Source organism: Copadichromis virginalis, linkage group LG4, assembly GCF_057382275.1.
Source record: "Copadichromis virginalis isolate Kocher_CV1m ecotype Utaka linkage group LG4, C_Virginalis_male_GT1.1, whole genome shotgun sequence".
Lineage (NCBI taxonomy): Eukaryota > Metazoa > Chordata > Actinopteri > Cichliformes > Cichlidae > Copadichromis > Copadichromis virginalis.
The window spans coordinates 27,291,282-27,315,433 of NC_140621.1; the positions used below are offsets into that span (position 1 = coordinate 27,291,282).

At 38.8% G+C, this 24,152-nt stretch overlaps 1 protein-coding gene and 1 long non-coding RNA gene across 3 annotated transcripts in view; one reads left to right on the top strand and one right to left on the bottom strand.

Annotated features, from left to right (window-relative positions):
* Nucleotides 1-7,092: 7,092 nt before the first annotated feature.
* LOC146711687 (uncharacterized) overlaps nt 7,093-24,152 on the top strand; it is a 107,581-nt gene continuing 90,521 nt past the window's right edge. For both annotated transcript variants that reach the window (XR_014920195.1, XR_014920196.1), the window contains exons 1-2: nt 7,093-7,331; nt 20,046-20,175. This is a non-coding gene — a long non-coding RNA (uncharacterized LOC146711687). The remainder of the gene's footprint in view (nt 7,332-20,045; nt 20,176-24,152) is intronic.
* galr2b (galanin receptor 2b) lies at nt 11,522-22,822 on the bottom strand. Its single transcript, XM_085454639.1, has 3 exons — nt 22,678-22,822; nt 19,045-19,427; nt 11,522-12,376 (listed from the first exon to the last, which is right to left on the bottom strand). The coding sequence occupies exons 2-3, from the start codon at nt 19,416-19,418 to the stop codon at nt 11,611-11,613; spliced, it is 1,140 nt and encodes a 379-aa protein (XP_085310765.1). The 5' UTR covers nt 19,419-19,427; nt 22,678-22,822; the 3' UTR covers nt 11,522-11,610.

A 24,152-nucleotide genomic window follows, 5' to 3' on the forward strand; every position in this document is an offset into this window, starting at 1 on the left:
CACTGAATTTGTTTGCTGTTGGACTGCAAGTAGTTATGGTCACAAGCCACCAGTGGTTTAATGTGTAACACCCTCAACCTGTGGGTGACCACTTTAGATCTCCTCTGCCATTTGAACAGGGCCAAGCAGTAACGATTTGAGTTGGACTGACTGCAGTCACTCTTAGATTAGCAAAGGCTGACAAATATCTGCCATTTGATTTATAAATGCAGACTGCAAACATATTCCAGTCGTTCTGAGTCAGTCTTGCTGCCTTGCATCATTTTGCATTAGGGGACTTGATAGGTTGTCAAGCACCCATGCTATTTTGCAGTTAAATTACTGTCCTACAGAAACTATGTCACTATTTTTGCAGGAATCTGTGTTTCATATCTGTGAGGTTCTGGCTTGACTCTGAATGTAAGTAGTTAATGTGAATTTCTGTGTATGTTGTTGGAAACAGATTTTCTCTTTTTGGCGATTTATTGCGTGCCAACTTGACCCCAACGAAAGTTGCTTTAAAAATGGCAACTTACTACATCTGGTTGAAGCAACAAGGCAACAAGACCACAAGTTTATTGCATGTGGCTTCAATTAATTTTTTTTGTCACAGTCTCTCAGCCACTGTTTTCCCTGGTATAGGTGACTGTAACAGAGAACAACCATATCCTCCATACATTTGCTGTATATGGCATGTAAGTGTGGCTTATTGCTATGTTCTTTAAGATTTGTCCATTACATTGCTTTTATCCTAAATTAAACTTAACAGGTGAAAATGGATGCAATAATAGTGACGAAAAAGTTGTGATTAAAAATCCCAAGGTGAATACCTATGCAACTTGGTTTATAATTTTGGTTACTTAACAACAACAAAAAAAACATTAGGCGTTGCGTTTTTTAAGTCAAAATAAGCACATTAAATAGAAAAAAATATATAATTAAAGACTTCACATATCTGTCAGGCTATAAAAAGTCAGTATCAATAAATTAAATAAAGCCAACATTTGAAACGGCACGAGATTTTGCAGATTTTTCGTTCTAATTATTTATTGACTTGTGTAAAACTGATATTACCAGTTAAAATTCTAACTTTTGCTTGTTTGAGGTAAACAAGTTTTAATTTTTTTTTAATTTTTAATTTTTAATTACAGAATCTATTTGAACATCGTGATGCCAAAAAGCATCTCAATATCAATTTCAAGTTTATTTTTTGTCTTTTCAACTTTGAGGTCCGTAGTTGGCTGGTAAATTAATAAGGGACTGCACTAAGAGCTCATGTCTACTCGATCGCCTTTTCTAGCTTATAACAGTCACATATTGTGCCTGACAGGATGTGTTTATTGACGTTTAGTAAATTTGCAACGGACACATTAAACCAAAGAGGAGGAAAAGGAGGCAAATGCTCATAAATGTTGAAGCCTCGTTTCCAAAATAGCTGTAAGTGAAAGCCTACAGAATTGATTTGATTTCAGCAACTTGCTTCAAAAAAGATTGGGCAGTTTCATAATATACAAACATGTAAAATGTATTATCCAAGTAACAGGGTTTAAACCATTTAGGCTTTAATATATTTGAATAATACAGTTTAACTACAGTGGTGTTTTTCCACCTGTTTGTATTTTCTGACTTTTTGATTATGGCACCAGGTTTATACTGAAATATCTCACACAAAAAAAGTCAGCTAGAGTGTCTAAGGTGACATTAAGATTCAAGCTCTCCATGTTTTATTTTTTCTTATTTTCTGTTCTTCCCCATTGTGCTGAAGCAGTGTGCTCTAATGAGTGTGTATTCCTTTGTAATGGAAAGACCCGTGGGCCTTGAATTCAAAGTGCTGTATTGTATGCGTTGTTGCGTAGAACCTTGTGTAAAGAATGCCTGCTTTTTTTTTCTTGACATGCTGCTTTTTTTAGATTTCTAATTTAAGTCAGTTTAATATATGAAGTGCGTTAGCCTTCTGTTGTCGTTTGCCTGGTAAATTGTGCATTTAACAAATTGAAATTCCCATTTATTATTTCTTTTAAAATATCAACTCTATCATCAGTCTTACTGTAATAGTCCCAGAAGTGAACTTCTCTTATTTAAGATCAGTATGTGGATAACAAACAGCAGAGTGCCTTTATTGCTATGCTAATGATGTCTTTAGTGTAACTTTCAGAGGGATATGGGGACGAGCTTTAATTTTGCATTGCCATGAGTTTAGTTCAGTATTTGTAACAGTTCCACCTTTTAATGTAAATATGTAAAACTTAAATTGCCCCTGACCAGCAGCCCAACTGTCTCATTCAGTACCTTGGAGCGGTTTCTGTTCAGTGACTAGCATGGGAACCATTTGAGGTACCAATAAATACTTGCAATAAAAAAGCACTTGTGTTCAATACAAATTGTTCCGTTGCATCTTTATTTGCTGAATTGGTTACGTAGTAGTGAGTGTTGTGGCACAATAAAATTTGTAGCCGTGCTAGGAAATGTAAAGGTTTTGTCAAAATTTTCCCAAGTGCTTTTGGTCAGATGAGATGAAGCGAGAGCTCTCTGGGCATAGAGACGCTACTTACATTTGTCGTTGTTTTGACTTCCAACATGACAGTGACCCAAAACATATGTCGCTCCCGGTGAAGAACAACCTCGAGAAGACCAGAGTGAACATTACTGACAGCCCTGCACAAAGCCCTGACTTATTTATCTGTGGGGTGAAGTGAAGGTTGAGGTCCATGCCAGAGAACCACTAAATCTGGGGGATTTGACGAAAAAAGAGTGGGCTGGGATTGCTCAGGAGACGTGTGGGAGACTTGTTGAAAACTCAAATGACTGCAGGCTGTCATCCCCCCCCCCCCCAAAAAAAAAAAAAAATACACAATTGACTGTTAGCATCAGTGAGGCTAAATGTTTAAAAAAAAATCCTTGCTCTATTTAAAAGTAATTGGGGAATACTTTAAAAATAAATACTTCATAGGGTTGCTAAAAATGCCTTACTATTTCTATAAGCTTTTAAAGTGCAGCACATTCTGGAGCTACACCTTAAAACAAGTGCTAACCCAGGGATAAAGTAGGCTAAGACACAGTGATAGGGGAAAAATCACATTAGCTAATTTCTTCCTCCATCACAACTATGCAGGTTGAGCTTTTATTTGTTGTTAAAACATTTCATATTGTTGTAGCTTAAATTTATGATCTTAGCGTACTGACACATGCAACTGTACCCATCTGAGTCATGTCATCTTTCAACCAAATTAGAGGTGTTGATGGCTTTTGGAGCACTACAGTACTGCATGATACACACCACTAGAGAACAATTGTGCCTTTGTTTTGGTGAGTGTGGTGGTGGTAAGAATTTTAGCATTTGACTTGTCTGTTTCTACTCATTAATTATCAGGCTTCTATCTTTCATATACAACCTATGGTTGGAGCTCCAGTCCATACGGATGGAGTGACCTGTGACACCAATGAGCAGGCCCCCAGGATAATGATATTTAAAATGTAAACTTACTTTAAATAGCTAATTACATACTGAATATTAAAGAGACTGGATATTCAACCATGTTTTGTGGAAAAAGGCCACGGAAACCTTTGACCCCATAGTTCCAGTATCCTTTAATCATTACCCTTGGGTCAAACCACATTGATCTGTAAACTTGACCTCTATTTTGATCCCAGCCACAAATTTTGTGTCTTGGAAAAAAAATCTGTCCACAGACATATACCACTAACCACACCTAACTTTTTGATATTTACTGCTGTTGTAGTCATCTCCAGGCCCATATTTTGCTGCGATAATCAACATGCATAGACGCACAGACTCATTAGGTGTAAACAACCCTGTCCACACTGTCACTGCTGGTAATCATACCATGCTTCAGATAGCAGCAGCTTGGTACAACTGCAGTGTTTTGTTGCAGACTGTAGATGGCACTCACAGGGTGCTGGTAATAATAGATTTGCTGCACCTTATTTTTACATAATACTCATATTCTTCCAAGCCAAATGGTTAGGACAAGCATATCGGATGCTATACACGAAAAATGAACGGTGGCTCAATGTGTTTACTGAGTATAAAGAAAGAAAGGATATTGTGGATGTGAAGAAATCAGAATCTCGCCGGGAAATCCTGCTGAGCTTTGTTCACCAACATTAGAAGATTACAAGAATGGAGGATGCAAACACTGCTCAGTTCAATTCAGTTCAAAGGGGTCTTATGGGCATGAAAGTTTTATAAAGCAATATTGCTGAGGCTTTAGGATATAATTTGGACAAACATATGGATTGGAAGCTACACAACTACAGTGAAATGAATTTCTGTGCACAATTACCACTGATTCATGTGAAACGTATTTAGTGTGTATAATATGTTTACTTGTCTGAGAGAGAGTGAACAGCTGAACCAGAAGATCTCCTCACACATCTCAAACTTGGACCAAAAAGAAAAGAAAAGAAAAGAAAAAACCCATTTTACAAAATAACATTGAAACAAATCTCCTGCGAGGAGCAGGTAGCAGAGTTAATAACTACTCGCTCTCATTGCTAACGATGGGTTTCCTGCATAGATTACCAGGAAGTGCTGTGTTTGTCACTTTACACATAAAGTCTGATCAGCATTTTATATAATGGAGAGTTAAATGAACATGATGCTGAGAGCAAATAAGGCAATCTCTGCTGATGCTGCCATATTGTTAGTTATGTTGCTGTGGTTTATTATCATATTTGGGGAGGTGGGTGGGGGTGTGGGGTGGGGTGTGGGGTCTTTTTAGGTGACTAACATCTCCTGATTCAGTTAAATAAACGAAAGTAATATGAATGGCATTATCAATCAGACTATTTCTCTGCTTTTCTCTTTCTCTTTGTACTTTTGTCTTTCTAGTAGAAAACATAAAAAATACTATATGGATATGCATTTGTGTATAGAACAGTATGCAAATGCTTTTGTGTATACAATGCACAATAGCATTGCGGGAGTTTTGATGTGATTATTCACCTCACCAAGAAACTACATGACAAGGCTACACTTGATCTGTCTGAGCCAGTCTGACCTGAAAATCGACACTATACTTCACTCTGCTCCTCCTTTGAGTCATTTTGCCCATTAGTCTGTAACCTTACTCAGTGAGTCACTGGGTTTAAATGTTAAGGAATATATATGAATATATGTGAGTTGGTCTGCAAAGGCTGTAAGACTGTAGTTACATGGCCTCTGTACAGAAAGTTAAGAGAAACTAGTTTCATATAAGTTAATAACATTTAAAATGTTCTGATCACTGACATAAATGCACAAAATGTCATCATGAAGTCACCATTATGTCACCAATTGAAGTTATACTGAAAATAATCAGGTAGCAATTGAAGAAATAAATATTTTGATAATGATTTCACTATCAAATAATCAGGCAAACATTTGATTTATATTGTTTTGTCATTGATTTATACAAGTTGCCTTCATTATTTTTCTGGAGTTACATGTCAGCTACTCCAGTCCTTCCTGGTTTGAGTAAAAGCGGAGTCAGAGAACAGAGCTAGTTCTAATGGATAGGTCAACAAAATAGACCCAAACACCCACTCTGACTGGATGAGGGAGAACTACATTCCTTTATATCACATTTATTTATTGTTGCAGTGGTTCAACCCTTTGCATTTAAAATGTTTTACTCCACTAGTAAACAGATTAAGCTGGTTCTTATTTTTTAAGGTCTTATTTTGTTAACCATTATTTTTGTGTAGTTCTGTGCATTACAGTTAGTTTAGTTAACTTTTTATGATCCCACTCTTAAAATGCACTTATGTTCATTATGTTTATGTATTATTTTTGTCTTTTTCAGGAATAATAAAACCCACATGTTGAAAGTAAGACCTTCTGCCAGTATTTCCTTTGAATACTTGGGCCCTTACAAATGCAGTCACCAATGTTAGGTACTCTTCAAATGACTATATACACTACACATGAGAATGACGCATCTGCAGCAAGTGAATTTTTATTTTATAACTGGATGTTGTTGAATTCAAATTTAACCCTAAGTTTGATATTTTTCCAATACCTGGGGTCATTAGAGAGAAATCAATCTCCAGATCATATTTTATGTCTTCAGCCATTTTAATTTAGATTTTAGTGTTTTATTTATTTATTTATTTTTTAACATTGCCCTTATCATGTAAGATTATGGATTTTTCCATGTCTTTGGGCTACTAATTGCTGACTCACGGACTCTTGCACTGTTTTATAGTTACAAACAACTCACATTGGGTGATATAATATGTTTGTATTCTTAAGCAACCTCTAACACAAACTGCAGAGTGGTTTCCAAAGCAACCATAAAACCAACACAGACACTGTCAAGGTTGTCAGTGACGTAAGTATAACTTTCCTTGAATCATTTCCAACCTAAGAGGGCTAATTTGTGCATCTTTCTGGCATGAAGCATTATCATTCACTAAAAAAGACCCACAGTGATCCCACTTTGTAGCTACGCACTTAGTCATCTGCAGGTAAGAGGTGTTTTTTTTCTATTAAAGCATTGTTCCATCAGGAATAGTACACTAGTCTACTACAACAAAGAAGCTGCTGAAAGTGTTGACACTTCTGACATACAGAAGGCAGAAAACACCACGGGTGTAAAATACTTTTTACAATAAGTATTTTACACCCGTTGCTGTGATAACAGCTATTGAAAAATTCTGGCAGTCACCAAAAAACTGTAGATTTGTGTATTTGAGATTCTGATATAAAATATGCTTCTATTCTTCTAATATGCATCTATCTATCTATCTATCTATCTATCTATCTATCTATCTATCTATCTATCTATCTATCTATCTATCTATCTATCTATCTACAGACACCAGAATAAGCTGTTCCTGCAGAGGGAATAAAACGTGTATAATAAAATGATGTAAGAACTGCAACAGTGTCTCACTGACTAAGGAAAATTAATTATTCTAGACATGTGTAAGAACATGCACTTGTTCAGTCCCAAAATATAATTTGATATATTGCGTTGAAAAATGCCCTTTCCCCTGATATTTATATATATTTGCAACAGATTGATACTATAATGTAGCCTCTCTTGTTCCGGCCTTCCATTAAGGATTCAAATAGCTGACAGTGGCTGTATCCCAATTCAGGGTCTGCAGCCTTAAAGTACGCATTTCAAGGCCGATTACGTCACAGCGGCGCGCCGAAGGCTGTCCCAATTCAAAGGCTGCTGGAAATGCGGCCCTGAAATGCGTCCTTCATTTCCCTGAATTTTAAGGCTGTGGCAGTGTAGACTTCGTGGCCCAACATATCCCAGAATGCATAGCGCGGCGGTGGGTGTGGCTAATTTTGCTGAAAAAAAACGGCGGATGAGGGGCAGCCGAAGAGCAAACTTTAAGTAAGTACTGAATATTATGTCACTTATTTATGTGCAAATGTTTAATAACGAAGAACATTAAAACATTACTGTTGGCCACATGTCGGCAAAGTTATGTGACATTAGTGACGTTTGTACTAACTTGATTTTAAAGCCTTTACTTTAAAATATACGCCGTTCAATAGCTGAGCTTAATCTTACAGAGAATGATCAAAGCTCATGTAGAAAGAAACAAACAAATGAACAAAAGATTTTCTCCTTCATTTCTGTTAAACAAAGCTGTATGAAACGTTTCCAGCTGTTAGTATCATGGTTGCTAGGCAACCTGGGCAGCGCAACGGAGGCTAGACCGTCCCATTTCACAAGCCTCGCACTTCCGGCCTTAGCGGTCTTTGAGTACGCGGTCCTTGAGGATCGTTGAGGCTGCGTACTTTAAGGCTGCAGACCCTGAATTGGGATACAGCCAGTGTCTTTGTTGCACTTTATTATCCATGATGTACTTACCATTGTGAACCTAACAAATCTTTTAGATCGCTCAGCAGACATCTGCAGCTAAGTCTTGAGTGTAATGCCTAATTCAATTTCAATTCAATTCAATTTTATTTATATAGCGCCAAATCACAACAAAAGTCGCCTCAAGGCGCTTCATGCCTCTACAACATCTTTACAACATTCCAGTGTACTGACTGGTTTACCACTTCATTGATTCATTAGTAGCTTTCATTCAAAATGCAACATCGCCTGTAATGCCTCTGGCTTTGCCCTTTATTTTCACTGAAGCAGTAGTCTCTTGGGGAACTCCTCTGGCATGCTGTATGTGTATGTTAATATCTCTTACTCCAGCAGCAAAACAGTAATTAACAATATACAGCAGCAAGTGAACACAGTGGAAAACCAAATCGATTTTTTTGTCCCTGTGGAAGAGGACAGATATGGGCCGTTGAGTTTCTAAGCTTGCTGGAAAAGACATTAACATGCGGCATTTGGGAAACTCTCCTTCAAAATTAAATTAAAATACAAAAGTAAAAAATGTGAAACAGTAATATTCTGCTACAATATAAAGTGAAAATATCTAACTATGAATTCATCTAAAATGTACAAATAAAAAAAGCAGTAGCATTCTTTCAGGGCAAGCAAGCCGAGCAATGCTTGCCCATTGAAATCGAAACATAGACATCAATTAAAACCTACAAAGTTGAAAGTAATCCCTGTTCTTGCATATCTACCACTGATCTATCCTAAAGCTTGTTGCTGGTTTGCATCCGTCATTCATATTTTGTGGCAGCCACTGGAAATCTGTTGCATCTTTTGTTCCCATATCTGTTTTGTTTCATTTAACAAAAGCTGGTGCTGCTCAAGCTGTGAGGTCAGCGGCCTTTCTGGTTGTTTGTACACTCTGTTCTTTGAGAGGAGACTGATGGGAGACTCACATGCCAGCTAAGCTGCTGCTGACTCTGCTTTTACTGCTCTGAGATCATCTATAATCTGTGCTTTGTGTTGAAACAGAGATAGTATTAGCTAGTAAACAAAAATGTAAAAAACTGAAAAAGAGACTTTGCGTAAGCTTTCGCTTACAGATAAGCTTGCCCAACATGTTTAATATAGAGAAATTAGTGTGCAGGTTGATGATTTAAAAAACTCCTTTAGCATGTTAACAATAAAAGCCTTGATAATGGAGAGCTGACAGCCACTAACGGACACCTGATTTTTAATGCATTATAAGAGGTTGAACACAATGTAAACTGCGCTACTTAAAGTCGGTTATTTAAACTGAACATTAACCCTCAATAAAGAAATATTAGTCCAGATAAAACTGATGGGGAAAGGTTTTTTTTCTGCTTTTTCATAGTTTGGTAATACTCCTTTCACTAAAGGATTATAAAAAGCAATACGTCCAGAACTCCCCATTGTATGTAAAAATGGTTCACAAAGCTGAATACAGCAGCTAATATAACCATCATTGCATAATTAAGAATATTAAGTAAAATATTTTGGATTACTAATAGATTTCTCAAAACATACATTCCAAACATAATCTTACAATCAGATTTGTTGTTATTTTTCAAAAACAGTCATTTGCAGTATAGATAGGGACAAAATGCATACTCTTTTTGTGGATTTTGTATCAAAAATGTTTTACAATAGCAGACCAATCACTAGATCTGACAAAAATCTACAGAAAATCCTTTACAGAGCTTTTTTGTGGCTGTTGAACATTTACCCGTTTACTTCACAAACCTCTAACTCAGACAGTTTACCAAGTATGGCGGGGAAATTTTGCATGGCTCTAATTTTAAGCACCTACTCATGTTCAGTTGAATGGCCTAGATGTTAAATATTCTTTGAGCTGCTTAATGCTAAGTTTTATGAAGTAAGCTTCGCAGTAAATGAAATATTTCTTCGCTGAGTGGACAAGAAGAGCATTTGAAGATATTCAACACAAACAGTTTAAAGCTACAGTGAGTGTTGCAAAAGCAGAATTTTTTTTTCTGCTTTTGCATTGGAGAAATAAGAAAGAATTCTATTTACCTCAAGTGTTAAACAGAGCTCCTTATGTAGTATAAAATAAGCAAAGACAGATGGCACTGACCTAGCATTTTTGTTGGTGGCAGGAGAAACCAGAGTACCTTGATAAAAAAAAATACGAAGATGCAAACTCCACACAGGTTTGAACCCAGGACTCTCTTTCTGAGACAATAGATCTAACCACTGTTCCACCGTGTGCGAGGTAACCTCCTGGAGCTTATTTTGCTACAACAAATAACCTCAGTACAGTTTCACAGCAGAAAATAGTTTATTTGTTTTTAGGTGTGATACACATTGTTTTAAATCACTTTGATAGATATTTATTTAAATATATTTTCTTAAAATGTACAACAGAGATATACTTAAGTAAGCTGTATACCATAGGATGGGATGGGAAAGTATTACAGCAAACACATTTCAGTATAATTTTGCAAAGAAACGTGTTGCATCTTGAAAGAAGTGCAATCTTTCAAGGTGAAAACTGCATCTCGCACAACCTGAACAGAAGACAACAAAGAAGCTTTGTACAGCTCTGAGGTAGGAGACAACCATACAGCAACACAAAATAGGGACACCCTGTGGGTGTGCTTTCATTTGGAAAAATAAAGCAAATGTATGATAACCAGTTCACAGTTTTTTAAATACACAAATAAAATACACTTAATACATACATTTTAAAATACATAAATCTCAATATATAAGTATGCCTTTTGAGAAACATATTTATTTAAATATAGCATTTCACACCAAACATGCCATGAATTTGTTAATCACAAAATACAATTATAGCAATAAACTATGCCCAGTTTTTTTTTTAAAGATTTCTACCAACAACTGCTTGGTATCAAATTTTGCTGACACCAAACATGTTATTTTTACTTAACATGTACCACCTGTCAATATCTTCAAAAGACAGAACAGCATCTTCATGCAAAAATACAAAACAATGAATCCAAATAACATTCTGCTCCACTTATGGAGCCCTAATGACTTGGAGGTTGAAGTAGGTCAAAATGTTGTATATAGTGCAGCTAAAATTGAGCTAATGCCGGATAAATGCCATATTAGGGCTCGAAGCACCTGAACACGAAATCTACAGTTGAACATGGTGTTGGAAATGCTAATGAATCCCATAAGATGGTCTTTATATGGAGGAGGAGCACTGCTTTGCTGTGCATTGCCATATTTCTGACTTTGATGCCTGAGCTCTAGAGGGACCCCAATCCTCCATGAAAAAGCTTGTTTGAAGTCAGAAAAGTAGCATATAGTGCTGACTCACATGAAATTCCCTCCCCAGTTGCCAACGTATTAATATTTTTTTTTTGGGATCAGGTGAAGCATACCATAACATTATAGGACAGGTTCTGTGTTGGTCCTAGAAAGTGTTAGGACAATATGAAGTCTCAAACATTGTGACAAATGACAATATGAGGTAAAGTGCAAACCATGATTAAGGCAAATAGTGAAGACAGGGGAAAGTGAGAACATTTCTCATTTAGCTTAACAATAAACATTTCTAACTTTCTAAGTAACAGGAAGTTGTTTTGGGATATAAAATATATGTTTAGGTAAGTGATAAAACAAATACATTTCTGTAGTGGACTAGCTTTATGCTCCTTAATATCTTGTCTCTCCAAATATGAACAAATCCCTGTTCATCTTTTTTGCCATCAAAAATATGAATATATGACTAGTAAATTTTTAAACATTAGCTTCAACGTCTTTCACAAAAGGCAATCTGTGCTGAGCCAATTTAGCCAATCTGAACCAGTTGTCAAGTCTGCTGCTGCTGAAAGGGCAAATTCAGGGACACGGTGGCTTCTCTTGGCTCTGCGACTGGCCTGTTGATCATTTCACATTCATTCTGTCGCACGTTCTCCTCGTTCATCTGTGACACCTCCGTAGAGCCGGCTTCAAACCCAGGCACAGTGTTGGCCACATGAACCACGTGAACCTTATTTCTCCCATGCTTACTGAGGATGCAGCTGAACACCTTCTTGAAACCTTTGCGAAAGTGTTTGGAGACCAGAGCGTACACGATGGGATTGACACAAGAGTTGGCGTAGGCCATGCAGTGAGAGAGAAGCCTGAAGGCATATGTGGTCTGATTAAATGGGAAATCTCCATACAGGTAACACAAGATCACCACGTGGTACGGCAGCCAGCATATACAGAAAAGTACAGTGACGATGATGATCATTTTGGTGACTTTGCGTTTAGCCCTCTTGGATTCTGACATGCCGTCCAGAGGGTCAACAGCCGTCCACAGGTACTTGATAGTTCGAGTGTATGAGAGGCTCACGATGAGCACAGGGATGACATAGCCAAACAGGAAGGTGCACGTATCCAGCACCTTACGATTCTGCTCCTCCCAGCCGGGGATACACACAGTGCTGTTGGCATAATCAATCAGGTCATAGTAGCTGAGATATGGACCCGCAAAGACCAGGGAAAGACCCCAGATAACTACCATGGCAACCACAGCATTACAAGGGGTTCTTAGCTCCCTGGAGCGCAGAGGATAGCGAATAGCCAGATACCTATAAAGACAAGAAAATAACATGTTTGAGCTATAATCTAGACTGCAAAATACAGAAAAATGGGGACAGCAGGTTAAAAACTTTAGTAATTAAGTCTGAATTTATAACTGTATAAGTTAAAATGTAGAAAGTGAAAGATTACTTGTGACTGCATATCTTTAGTCTATATAGCTGTAATGTACTTTAAATGTTTTAACTGTAATAATACAAGAACAATACAAAACAGTCAACATATCAAAAGCACTTAAGGGAGAAAAACAGCTCACATGAGTGTGTGATTATGTTGCATATGTGTCCTAAATTCTTGTATATACTCATGGATAATATAACTGACAACAATGCATTACATTTAATTAGATTTACATTCTGTAATATTTATTCTTAATTTGCAAAATAACCAGTAACCAAAGCTGTAAAACCAATTTTGTGGAATAAAAGGTGAAATATCTGAGCTTCAAGAAGCTGAAATCAATGACTTGTCATTTTATCATTGTCTTGACCTATAAAAGTCACTTGAAAGCAACAGTTTCCTCAAAGAATAATTTCAAGGGCAACAAAATAATGGAATTTTATTGCACACAGTCACATGTGATTGTTCAAACACAATTTTCCCTAGTGTGATTGTACTATAAATCCAGAGATTTATAGTAAAGATACCAGCTTTTTGGCATATTTTCCAATACAGCACTAAAAAAATAAAAGAAACACTTTGAAAATAAATCAGATCTCAATTGGGAACAAAAATGAAATCTACACTAATATGAACTGGATAGTGTATTATGAATGAAAGGATGCCACATTATTTGATCAAAAATCAACCTATAGAGGGCTGAAGACAATGAAAATCACAGAGGATAAAATGATGTGACACATTTGTCCATTTTACTGAAACTTCATTGCAGCAACTCAAACAGGTACTTAGTAGCTTGTAAGGCCCACATGTACTTGTATGGATGCATAACAACATTGGGGCATGCTCCTAAAGAGTTAATGCACGGTGTCCTGTGGGATCCTCCTCCCAGATATGGACCAGGCCATCACCAAGCTCCTGACCGAAACATAATTCCCCTCAGGTGTTCTATTAGATTTATGTCATGATATCAGTTCCTTTATTCTCCGAGAACTGCCTACATACTCTCACCACATGAGGCTGGGCATTGTCACATACCAGGAGGAACCCAGGACACAAACCAGTGCAGTCAGACCATCACTGACCCATCCACAAAATGGTCATGCTGAACAATGTTACAGGCAGCATAACGTTCTCCATGACTTCCTTCATGTATGTCCCATTTGCTCACCCACCTGCTGTGGGAAAGGATAGGGTGCCAGTGGTGGACTTGCTAGTTTTGGTATTCTATGGCAAATGCCAACTGGGCTACACAGTTCTGGACAATGAGGAAATCTTAAGTTATTTCTGATTGGTCAGAGAGATTCACTCAAGTGTCCAGCTGAAGGTCATTTTGTAGTGCTCTGGGTGTGCGCATCTTATTCTTACTTGCACAAAGAAGCAGATACCGACCCTCTGATGGCTTAAGGAACTTCTACGGCCCTATCTAATGCTCCTAGAGTAACTGCCTGGAATATCATACTCTTGTGCTTGACTGTGCTGGGAGACACATCAAACTTTTCAGCAATGGCACATATTAAAGTGCCATCCTGGAGGAGTTGGACTACCTGTGTGATCTCTGTAGGCCCCAGGCATCGCCTCATACCACCAGCAGCAACAGGGACTGCAGCCAAATGTAAAACGAGACTGAAAAAGAGTCAGAAAAGATGTGTAGGGAAAAATGTCCCCTCTAGTGCATCTCTAAGTAATTTCATTGACAACAAAGCACCTGAAATTGATTAACCACCCTCTCTGCTACTTAACCGACCAGATCAGTATCCCAGAATTTTAACTGACTTGATTAAAAAGTGTCTCTTTGATTTTATGAGCAGTGCAGTTGGATCCTTTGAGTAGGTATTATTGTAACAGTAGTGCCACCTATACATTCACAATGAATTCACTCACACTGAAGTTTTGTGGTTGACTGGTAATCATTCACTTACTCCACTGCTGTTTGTTGGTTCTACTGAATAAGACACCTTAGAGACAGTAATGTCCAGAGAGAGGGCTTTTAGGCTTTTTCAGTAAGACGAACTTGCATAAATTGTAAAACAGCAGGAATAACAGAAAACATGCTTGGTGCTGTGCTTTTGATTTTACTCAGCAGGTAGGAGATGAAGGCACAAATCCCACAAGACACTATGATGCTTTCAATAAAAGCTGTCTCTTTCAATAATCTTACAGCATACTGATTATCACATATTATCTCTGCAGTTGGAACCTCATCATTTCTTGGTTGGTTAGCCTTTAAATATTTGGCATATTTAACATGCTGCTTTATGTGTTATATGTTCTCCAAGGGAGTATTTTCACTAAAGAAGTGGACATTGCTAAACATCAGCACTCTGAGAAGATGCAGCAGCAGATCTCAGAGAATGACTCGGCCTCTGTGTGGAAAGGTTTTAGGAATATCACCAACTACAAGCCTAAAACCCCCCACTCCACTGACGACTTGCTCTTGGCCAACACCCTTAACGACTTTTACTGCCGTTTTGACGAGCCATCAGGCAGCCTTCACACCTCCAATGGCCCCAACAATAGAGACACTTTGGACACTCATTCCCCCACCTCTCCCCCCTCCATAGAGCCATCACCACCTTCAATCACTTCACCTGCAACACCCCCCTCCTCACCCCACACAAAAGAGGATTTCACACCACCTCCTCCCACCACAACTCTTCATATTCATGAAGCAGATGTGAGGAAGCAGTTTAAGAGTCTGAATGCTCGAAAAGCTCCCGGCCCAGACGGTGTGTCTCCTGCCACCCTCAGACACTGTGCAAACGAGCTGGCCCCAGTGTTTTCTGGCATTTTCAACTCCTCACTGCAGGCATGCCATGTGCCTGCCTGCTTCAAGTCCTCCACCATAATCCCTGTCCCCAAGAAACCTAGGATCACTGGACTAAATGACTACAGACCCGTGGCTCTGACATCTGTGGTCATGAAGTCATTTGAGCGCCTAGTTCTCTCCCATCTCAAGACCCTCACGGCCCCCCTCCTGGACCCCCTGCAGTTTGCATACAGAGCCAACAGGTCTGTAGATGACGCCATCAACATGGCCCTACACTTCATCCTGCAGCATCTGGACTCCCCAGGAACCTACGCCAGGATCCTGTTTGTGGACTTCAGCTCTGCCTTCAACACCATCCTTCCAGACCATCTCCGAGGCAGGCTTTCCCAGATGAATGTGCCTGATCCCATCTGCCGGTGGATCACTGACTTCCTGACGGACAGGAAGCAGCATGTGAGGCTGGGAAAGAATGTCTCGGACTCCCGGACCATCAGCACCGGCTCCCCTCAGGGCTGTGTTCTTTCTCCTCTGCTCTTCTCCCTGTACACCAACTGCTGCACCTCCACCCACCAGTCTGTCAAGCTAATCAAATTTGCAGATGACACCACCGTTATTGGGCTCATCTCGGACGGGGATGAGTCTGCCTACAGGAGGGAGGTTGAACGTCTGGTGTCCTGGTGCAGCCACAACAACCTGGTGCTGAATGCCCAGAAGACAGTGGAGATTATTGTGGACTTCAGGAAGCACACAGCCCCACTCCCCCCCATCATCCTGACTGACACCCCCATCACCTCTGTGGACTCGTTCCGCTTCCTGGGTACCACCATCACCCAGGACCTGAAGTGGGAGCCCACCATCACTTCCGTCATTAAGAAAGCCCAGCAGAGGATGTACTTCCTGAGGCAGCTGAAGAAATTCAACCTGCCAACACGGACGATGATGCAATTCTACACTGCAATCATCGAGTCCATCCTCACCTCCTCCATCACCGTGTGGTACGCTGGAGCCACTATCAGGGACAAACAGAGACTGCAGCGTGTTGTGCGCTCTGCTGAGAAGGTGATTGGCTGCAGACTCCCATCTCTGCAGGACCTGTACACCTCCAGGACACTGCGGCGTGCAGCTCGGATCTCAGCTGACCCTTCTCACCCTGGACACAGTCTGTTTGACCTGCTCCCCTCAGGCAGGAGGCTCCGGTCCATTCGCACCAGAACCTCTCGCCATAAGAACAGTTTCTTCCCCTCTGCTGTCGGACACATGAACAATAACCATATGACTGTTCCCACCACTAACACATGACCCTACGCTGTGTTCACTGCATCATTCCATGTTTGGCACTGATCACCACCTGCACTCATGTATATATCATGTATATATCTATCCACTTAGCACTTTTAATTCTTATTCTTATTTTTATATTTTTATGACAGTATGTTTGCACTGAAGCACCGCAGCAATTTCCTAATGTTGTAAACCTGCTCAACATTTGGCAATAAAACCCTTTCTGATTCTGATTCTGATTTTGCCAAAGGCAGGAATTCTCAGAAAACAAAATGTCCATGTCCTTGCTTTTCACATTTGTAGGACACTTCAGAAAGCCCAGTAGAAACTGAGAAAACAGCCTTTCTGGTTTTTGAAAGCTCAGTGAATTGGGGCCACGGTGTTTTACATTAAATTCAAAAAGCAGTCACTTTGAACCTGCTGGTAACTTGAAACCTCAGTGGTTTTGAAAACTACAAGTATTCAGACATTACTCTTTAGTTAAATTGAATTATCTTTATAAGGATTAATATAAAACAAATGGGTCTGTTTATGCGCTCATGGCAGAAATGAACTCTTTATGTATCCAAATAATGTTTTACTAAATTTAAACAGAAACAACATTTATGAATGATTCATCTGTGAGCCTTTTTTAATACATAATTCTGCACCATAAAATCAGAGAATACATATTATCTGCCTGCAGATAGCACATTCAGCAGCAAGTCATCCCTTTACACCGTTTTGTCTGTGTGTGTGTGTCAGTGCTGCTATTCCCCCAGGCTTATCTGTGGCTTAATTTCTGCTGGGGATTCTTGGTGTAAACTGTAACAGTTAGCTTTTTCTATGCGATGTTGCTGTTTTTGTTTTGTTTTTCCTTAATAATCAGTGAAAGACAAAGGAAGAAGACAGGACATGTTCATTACCCTCCCGACTCAGGTGTTACTGTTCTTTTCCACACTGAGGGGGAAATGACTATTGAATCCTCTGGAGTGTAAACACAGCCAGTGTGAACAGAGGGGTCTGCTGGAGAGGGCAGCTGCACACTTACAGCTCATATTGACTGATTATTGCTGCCCAACAGCTATAATGATGGCTTACGGCTTATTCTCCGAGGGATATAATTTTTAGCTTCTGGAGTCCATGTTTAAACTCCAGATGCGAAAAATGCATTTGTGACCAATTAAATGTGTAATATTTCGCAGACATTGCGGGAGAGTAAACAAAATAAAGCACAACAAAAAAATTAACAGCGTGACCATGCAAATAAAAGCTTTCTCAATGCTTTCCTTAGGGAGTTTTGAAGGCTTATTGTATGTCCTAGAAATGAAAAACAATGGATTCAGTCGTTCAGTTTTTCCCAAAATCTTGGCAGATTGATGTATTTTTTTCTTCCTTTATTTAAAACTATATTTGTTGTCATATTTGCAATGTGGCAGGTGGAATATCACATTTTTCATCATTTACACAGGCATTTTTCATCCCACCTTTAAACTAAATTTGTATTTGAGCCCAGATATTTGTGCCCTCAATATCCTTCTCATTTCCTCTCTTTAATAAATTTATGTCCTTGCATTAAATAATTTCCTTACATTAATAATCCATGCCCTTGCTTGTTTTTCTCTTCTCCTTTCTCTTAGATATAAGACGCTAGAAAGCACTGGCAATACACATTGGCATCAAAGACACTGAATGTCTTAGATGTTAGAGAAAGAACATGTCGGCTTTTAACATGTTTTGTGCAATATCCAAATGCCTACATTTAGAGTTTAACAATAAAGGACAGACTGTGAGAGACACAGCTATAGCTGTTGATTTGATGGAAGTAATTTCTGTGTACAACAAGCTTGAGGCTAATATTTTCTAGATTAAAGAGAAATATGTGAGTGTGTGATTAATTAGGTTTATTTTAATTTCAGATCCATTTTTTTGTGTTAAAAAGTATGTGCCACCTGAGTTCCCTGAAAATTTATGTTGACACCAAGAAAATGACCAACAGCTACTCATAGTTTGATTAATAGAATATTAGTAATGAATAATATCATTTTGGGTGATATATCCAAGCACAAACATAGAGACAAAGAAATACAGCAAATGCTTAAATTGCTGTGGCTCAGACTTCGGTGGTAGATCTGCTAAATGAAACGTAGGTGGTTCGATTGTGTTTTCTTTTTCTTGTTAGCCAAAATGATCGTCCTGTTTAATAAAACAGAGTATTGCAAGGCATGTTGCTAACCAAGCTAGCTAGTCTTAGCTAGCCTTAGCTGATAGAAAAATAAGAGCAATAACAACGAAGTGGCAATAGCCAACATAGCAAACTTCACTTCAAAATGTTATCCACAAATGGGAGATGTTATATATAGGCTATGCATTTATCAAGCAAATAGAACAAATATGATTGATTTCAGATTCTTAAATATGATAATTTGCTAATTTTTCTGTTCTTTGTGGGTGAAATTTGCTTTAGATGTTCGGTATTTCAGCAAAACAAGTATTTTGAAGCAATACCTGTCAACAGACACGGTGGCCAATGTGAAGCTGCTGGCGTACATGGTAAGGTTGATAAAGAAGTGGACGACTTTGCACATGAAGGAACCGAATACCCATCCCTCCAGAGAGTAGATGGTAGCTTGGAAAGGAACGCAAAAGATGATGAAGAAGAAGTCAGCCACGCTCAAGTTGAGTATGAACAGATTGGTCGTGTTGTACGCGACCTGTCCGCTTCGCAGCAGTACAGCGAGCACCAAACTGTTGCCAATGGTGCCGAGCAGGAATATGAGAGAGAAGACCACTGACACAATCACACTGGTGGGGTTCAGTTGATAGCTTTCAGATACATTGGCCTGCCCTCCCGGCCAGGTGAAATCCTCAAAGTCTGACATTGTGCAGGTCTGGAATGAGAGAAGAAAGGAGACAAATGTTAGACACCACTATCTTGGTGGTTTTAGAGTCACTTCTGTGTACGTCTTAAATCCCATTAACTGATAACACTGTTGTCCGAGCCAAACCCTTTCTTATCGGCTTATGCACTGGTGGTCGATGTTGACAATATGATGAAGAGGTAGTTTCTTGACAAGTTATTTACAACTTTTCAGAGTATGCAAAAAAAGGCTGCATGCACCAGAGGATTTTTTCATCCAAATAATCCCTAGTTGGCTCATGTTACATGTATTAATGAGACAACAATGAAAGGCTGCTTTTAATTGGATGATGTTTTTGACAGATGTACTGGGAATATTTTGAGTGTTTAATTGCAAGAAATGTTGCTTTTAAATGTTACAGGATGAATTTCAGTGGTATTGCTTATTTTATTCCCTTTATCACAGCATTAAGTATTTTTATTAATCTTTCTAGGCTTATTCATGTATGGGAGACTTGCAGTTAACAGTTTGCTGCTGTTTAATCATACATCACAGCTGCTGGTTTTGAATATGAAGCAGGTGGTTTTCAGTTTAGTGGATCAATCCATTAACAGGTGCTGATTGAGTAATTCTCCTTTGTAATTCAAGGAATTTTTGCAATGCTCACCGGCAAAATCACTCTGTGAAAATCAGAAGACCAGAAGCTCATCTCTGCTTGAGGGGATTTGCTCTCAGGAAGATTACATCAGAAGGGATCATCTGTTCATGATGACAAATGGTGAGCAGAGTTTTTTTTTTTCTTTGTGTTTCTTTCAGTTTTTGACCAGCAACAATATCATATTAGAGCTTGTGATGTGCTGCAGTTTCATAAAGTGATGTCTCCAGTGAAATCAGGGTGCACTTTCGGCCATTTTTGGTAAATTGTTTTGTGACAAGTGGCGCAAAATAAGGACTTGAAAGTAAAGAAGTGCTCTTAATTGTGACTTAGTGAGACATACATGAGGTAGTCTCCAAATGTTTTATTCAAGCCCTTTTATTTGTCTGATTTCAGCTAGATAAAAATGTTTAATCAGCTGTTTTTAATTATTATTATTCCCAGCTGTCATTTAATAATACTATTAGCTTCTGGTTGTCATTAAAAAGAATGCTTGCTGAGTACATAAGAGCCTAGAGTTTGCTTTGTGTGCTTTGTCCTTTTGGGCCATAAATATTTAATTCAGAAAATTCTGAGTACCATTATAGGTAGCTGGAAACAAATACACTGCTTCCAGCTATTGGGAATACTAATTTTTCTACTGAGTGAACTTCAAGAAAACACTGACATTGGTTCCTAATAAGACATCACAAAAGAAATCAATGATTTATCATCTTTTAAGGATGGGCTGAAAAAATATTTTAAAAAAGTCAATATTTTCCTTTTAATCTTTTTTTTTTTTTTTTTTTTGTAGAGTATGCCATTCAATTTGAGCAAAATAAAAAACACACATAAAGCCGATATTTTGAACAGATTATTATTTTCTTAACAATTTATTTATTTGATTGTTATGCCCGGCCATGAAAGCGACTAAAGACAGAAAACCATCCACATATTTGTTGACACCCATCTTTGTCTACCAAGCTCAAACTACAAACATCAAAATCAAAAGAAAAGAAGAAGAAAAAACATTTTTAATAATAGATTGCATTTATATAGCACTTTTCAGGGCCCTCAATGCACTTTACAACTCCACTATTCATTCATTCACTGGTGGAGGCAAGCTACAGTTGTAGCCACAGCTGCCCTGGGGCAGACTGACAGAAGCGAGGCTGCCATATTGCGCCATCGGCCCATCACCAGTAGGTGGTAGGTGAAGTGTCTTGCCCAAGGACACAACAACCGAGACTGTCCGAGCCGGGGCTTGAACCGGCAACCTTCCGGTTACAAGATGAACACTCAACTCTTTGAGCCACGATCGCCCTTCCTGAAACTGGAATCTCCCTAAAGAAGGAAAACAGTTGGACTAAATTGAAGCGATGTGAATAAAGGTTGCTCATTATCCTACCTTAATCAATTTTTTTTATGAAAGACGTGGTGAATGATTAATGCTTCGAGTCTGTGGTAGCAGAAAACTGCTTGTAAAAGAAATCACTGAGCTTGGGTGAAATTACAGCATGGACACGTTCTGACTGCAAATGGACAGAGTGGATTTTAATTTGGCAGTCTCCTTATAAATTATGAAGAAATCAATCTTCTGTTTTTTTAAAGAGAGGGAAGCAAAATCAAAATGAAAAAAAAATGCTGTTAATGCAGATAATAAATCGTCGTATGTTGTGGCTTACTTTGACTCACTCTCAGCCTTTTTTGCTTTTATGTATCAGTCCTCAGCAAGCTGAAGATTAATTATTGAACATTGCTATTAAACATTCAGCATCCTTTGGGTATTACACTGTACTGCCATCTACATCCACATAATCAAAATTGTGACAGAGCAAAATTAGGAGATATACTGATTACAGTCAGTGGCAAGTAAGTGGAACTTAACGTCGTGAGAGGAGATAAAGTAATATATCCTCATTAACCTTACAAAGAGACAGGAGTATAATATCAGCTGGTTGTTGCTGCAGAGGTATTTTCCTCACAGCTTTGAGTTCATGCCAGGCTTTAACTTTCTCAAGCATGGTGAAGATGAGTCCCCTTCTTTCCCACTAGGAAAGGTAGTTGGGGCTGATATTACATTTCCAACTGCAGAGGGATATCTTGGCTAAGACTCCACTGAGCAGGGAACATGTTTAAGCCTCAGTGGAATCGCAGAAAACAGAGACCCGTATACACGAGTTTGATCGTCTCATAGCAGAGCGTGCAGTACCTAACAGGTTGTGAAATTTACAGACTGTGGTTGAACTGCAGACTGAATTTTCGGTGGAGAAGCAATGAAAATAGCAGAGCTAGAGAAAAAATAGAAGTGCGATGGGGATGTAGGGCAGCCTGAAGCAGACATTGCCAAATGCGGCTTTATTGTGAGTCTAAAAATAATGACCACAGAGAAGACATTGCATCACTGGATTTCACATCATTATCAATAAGAAACAGAGCTCGAATAGAGTATGTCATTTTAAATCTTCATGTCCGGCAAACTTTAAATATCAGCAGAGGGGCTACAACATTGTTGCATCCTATAATCAGGTGATACAAATATGCTGATAAATATAGACCGCAAATGTTCTATACATACGAATGTTTACACTGCATGAACAGCAGAATTAGCATGCAGATCAGGCAGATGCAGTATGATAAACCTACCAGATGGGTGGACAGTATCCAAAGCGTCAGTACTCCTCTCAGATTAGGAATGACACTCCCAGACCCTTTCTGTTGAGATGCTCATACTCTTTGCTGTGAAACCTCTGTTCTACCAGTGCACACTGATATCTGCCTCCCGTTGCTGGTATCTTACTCTTTCTCCGCCCCCCCACCCCCACCACTCTTTCTCTGGTGAGGACTCCTCCTCCACATTCACTTTAATGTTCACACTTCACTGCAGAAAAGCATTGCAGAGCCAAGGTATGAAGGCAAGCCGCAGCAACTGGCGGTCTATTCATGCTCACTGTAAAATCAGGGGGATCACTGACAAATAACCACAATAAGTGGCAGTGATAGCCCGTCTCTAAAGACTACTCTGCACCCAAGCCAGCCTGCTCTCAAATGAGGTGCGGGTCTTAGCATTTAGGCTTTACCCTATCTTACAGGTTTGTAGCGAGTTTAGCTGAGGGGGAGAACAATTCAATTTACTCAATTCAAGAGGGAGCAAAGGGAATGCAGTATTGTCAGTGGTGGAAGTTGAATTATTGGGTAAAGTTAGGCCAACATTAGGTTTTGATATTTAAAGGGGTGTAAAGTCAATAGGGAATGCAATCCATTTTACTGAATGGATGCTGCTGTGATGTCACATGACCAGTGTCAGAGACTATTTAACTGCAAGTAATTAAACAGAGTTAAAATTAGTAGTTGTTTGCTGGATGTTGGACTACTACTGTTAAACATGAATTTGTAAAGCTGAATGTGAATATTTCAGGTTTTTTCTAGTTACAAGTTTTAATTTTTGTTATTTTGTAGTAGTTTCACAGAGGTTGTTGCATGTCGTTTTAAAAGTGTCCATTAGATGCAGTGCTTCCTCCTGATGGATATGTACTTACACCCAGCGAATATGGGGAAAATGTACTTATTTATTTTTACTGCACAATAAAAAACAGAATGGTCATTAAATACACATAAATAATACTGCACATGCAACATGTAAAACAAGGAAATTGAGATTTTTCTGTATTATATGTAGTTCTCAGTTTTATGCTGGTATTATGAAGAGAAACATTTGGAAGAGCCCATGTTTACTACTGCATTATATTTGCTTTTAACTGAGAGACTGAGCTTGTGACCTAATCTGTGTTCCAGCTGTTTTGACCAGTAAAACAGTTTGCAGTCTCTCATGTTGTAATGTCTCTTTCAAAATGCCCCAAATGTTTTCGGTGGGTTACAAGTATATCATATTGAAAAAAAGCATGCAGGTATAAAACTGTATTTTTGCACCAACGAGGACAATCCCAACATTCCCGTTATGGTGTGCAGCGTACGCATTGCTGTAAATGGAGAGACTCTTGAGGGATGGCTGTTATGAGGAAAGGCGGCACAGAAACTTTACCAGCAGCACATATCGTTGTGTGCCTCAACTTCCGGTCTTTTACCCATCTACAACCATCTACAACCATCTGTAAAAAACA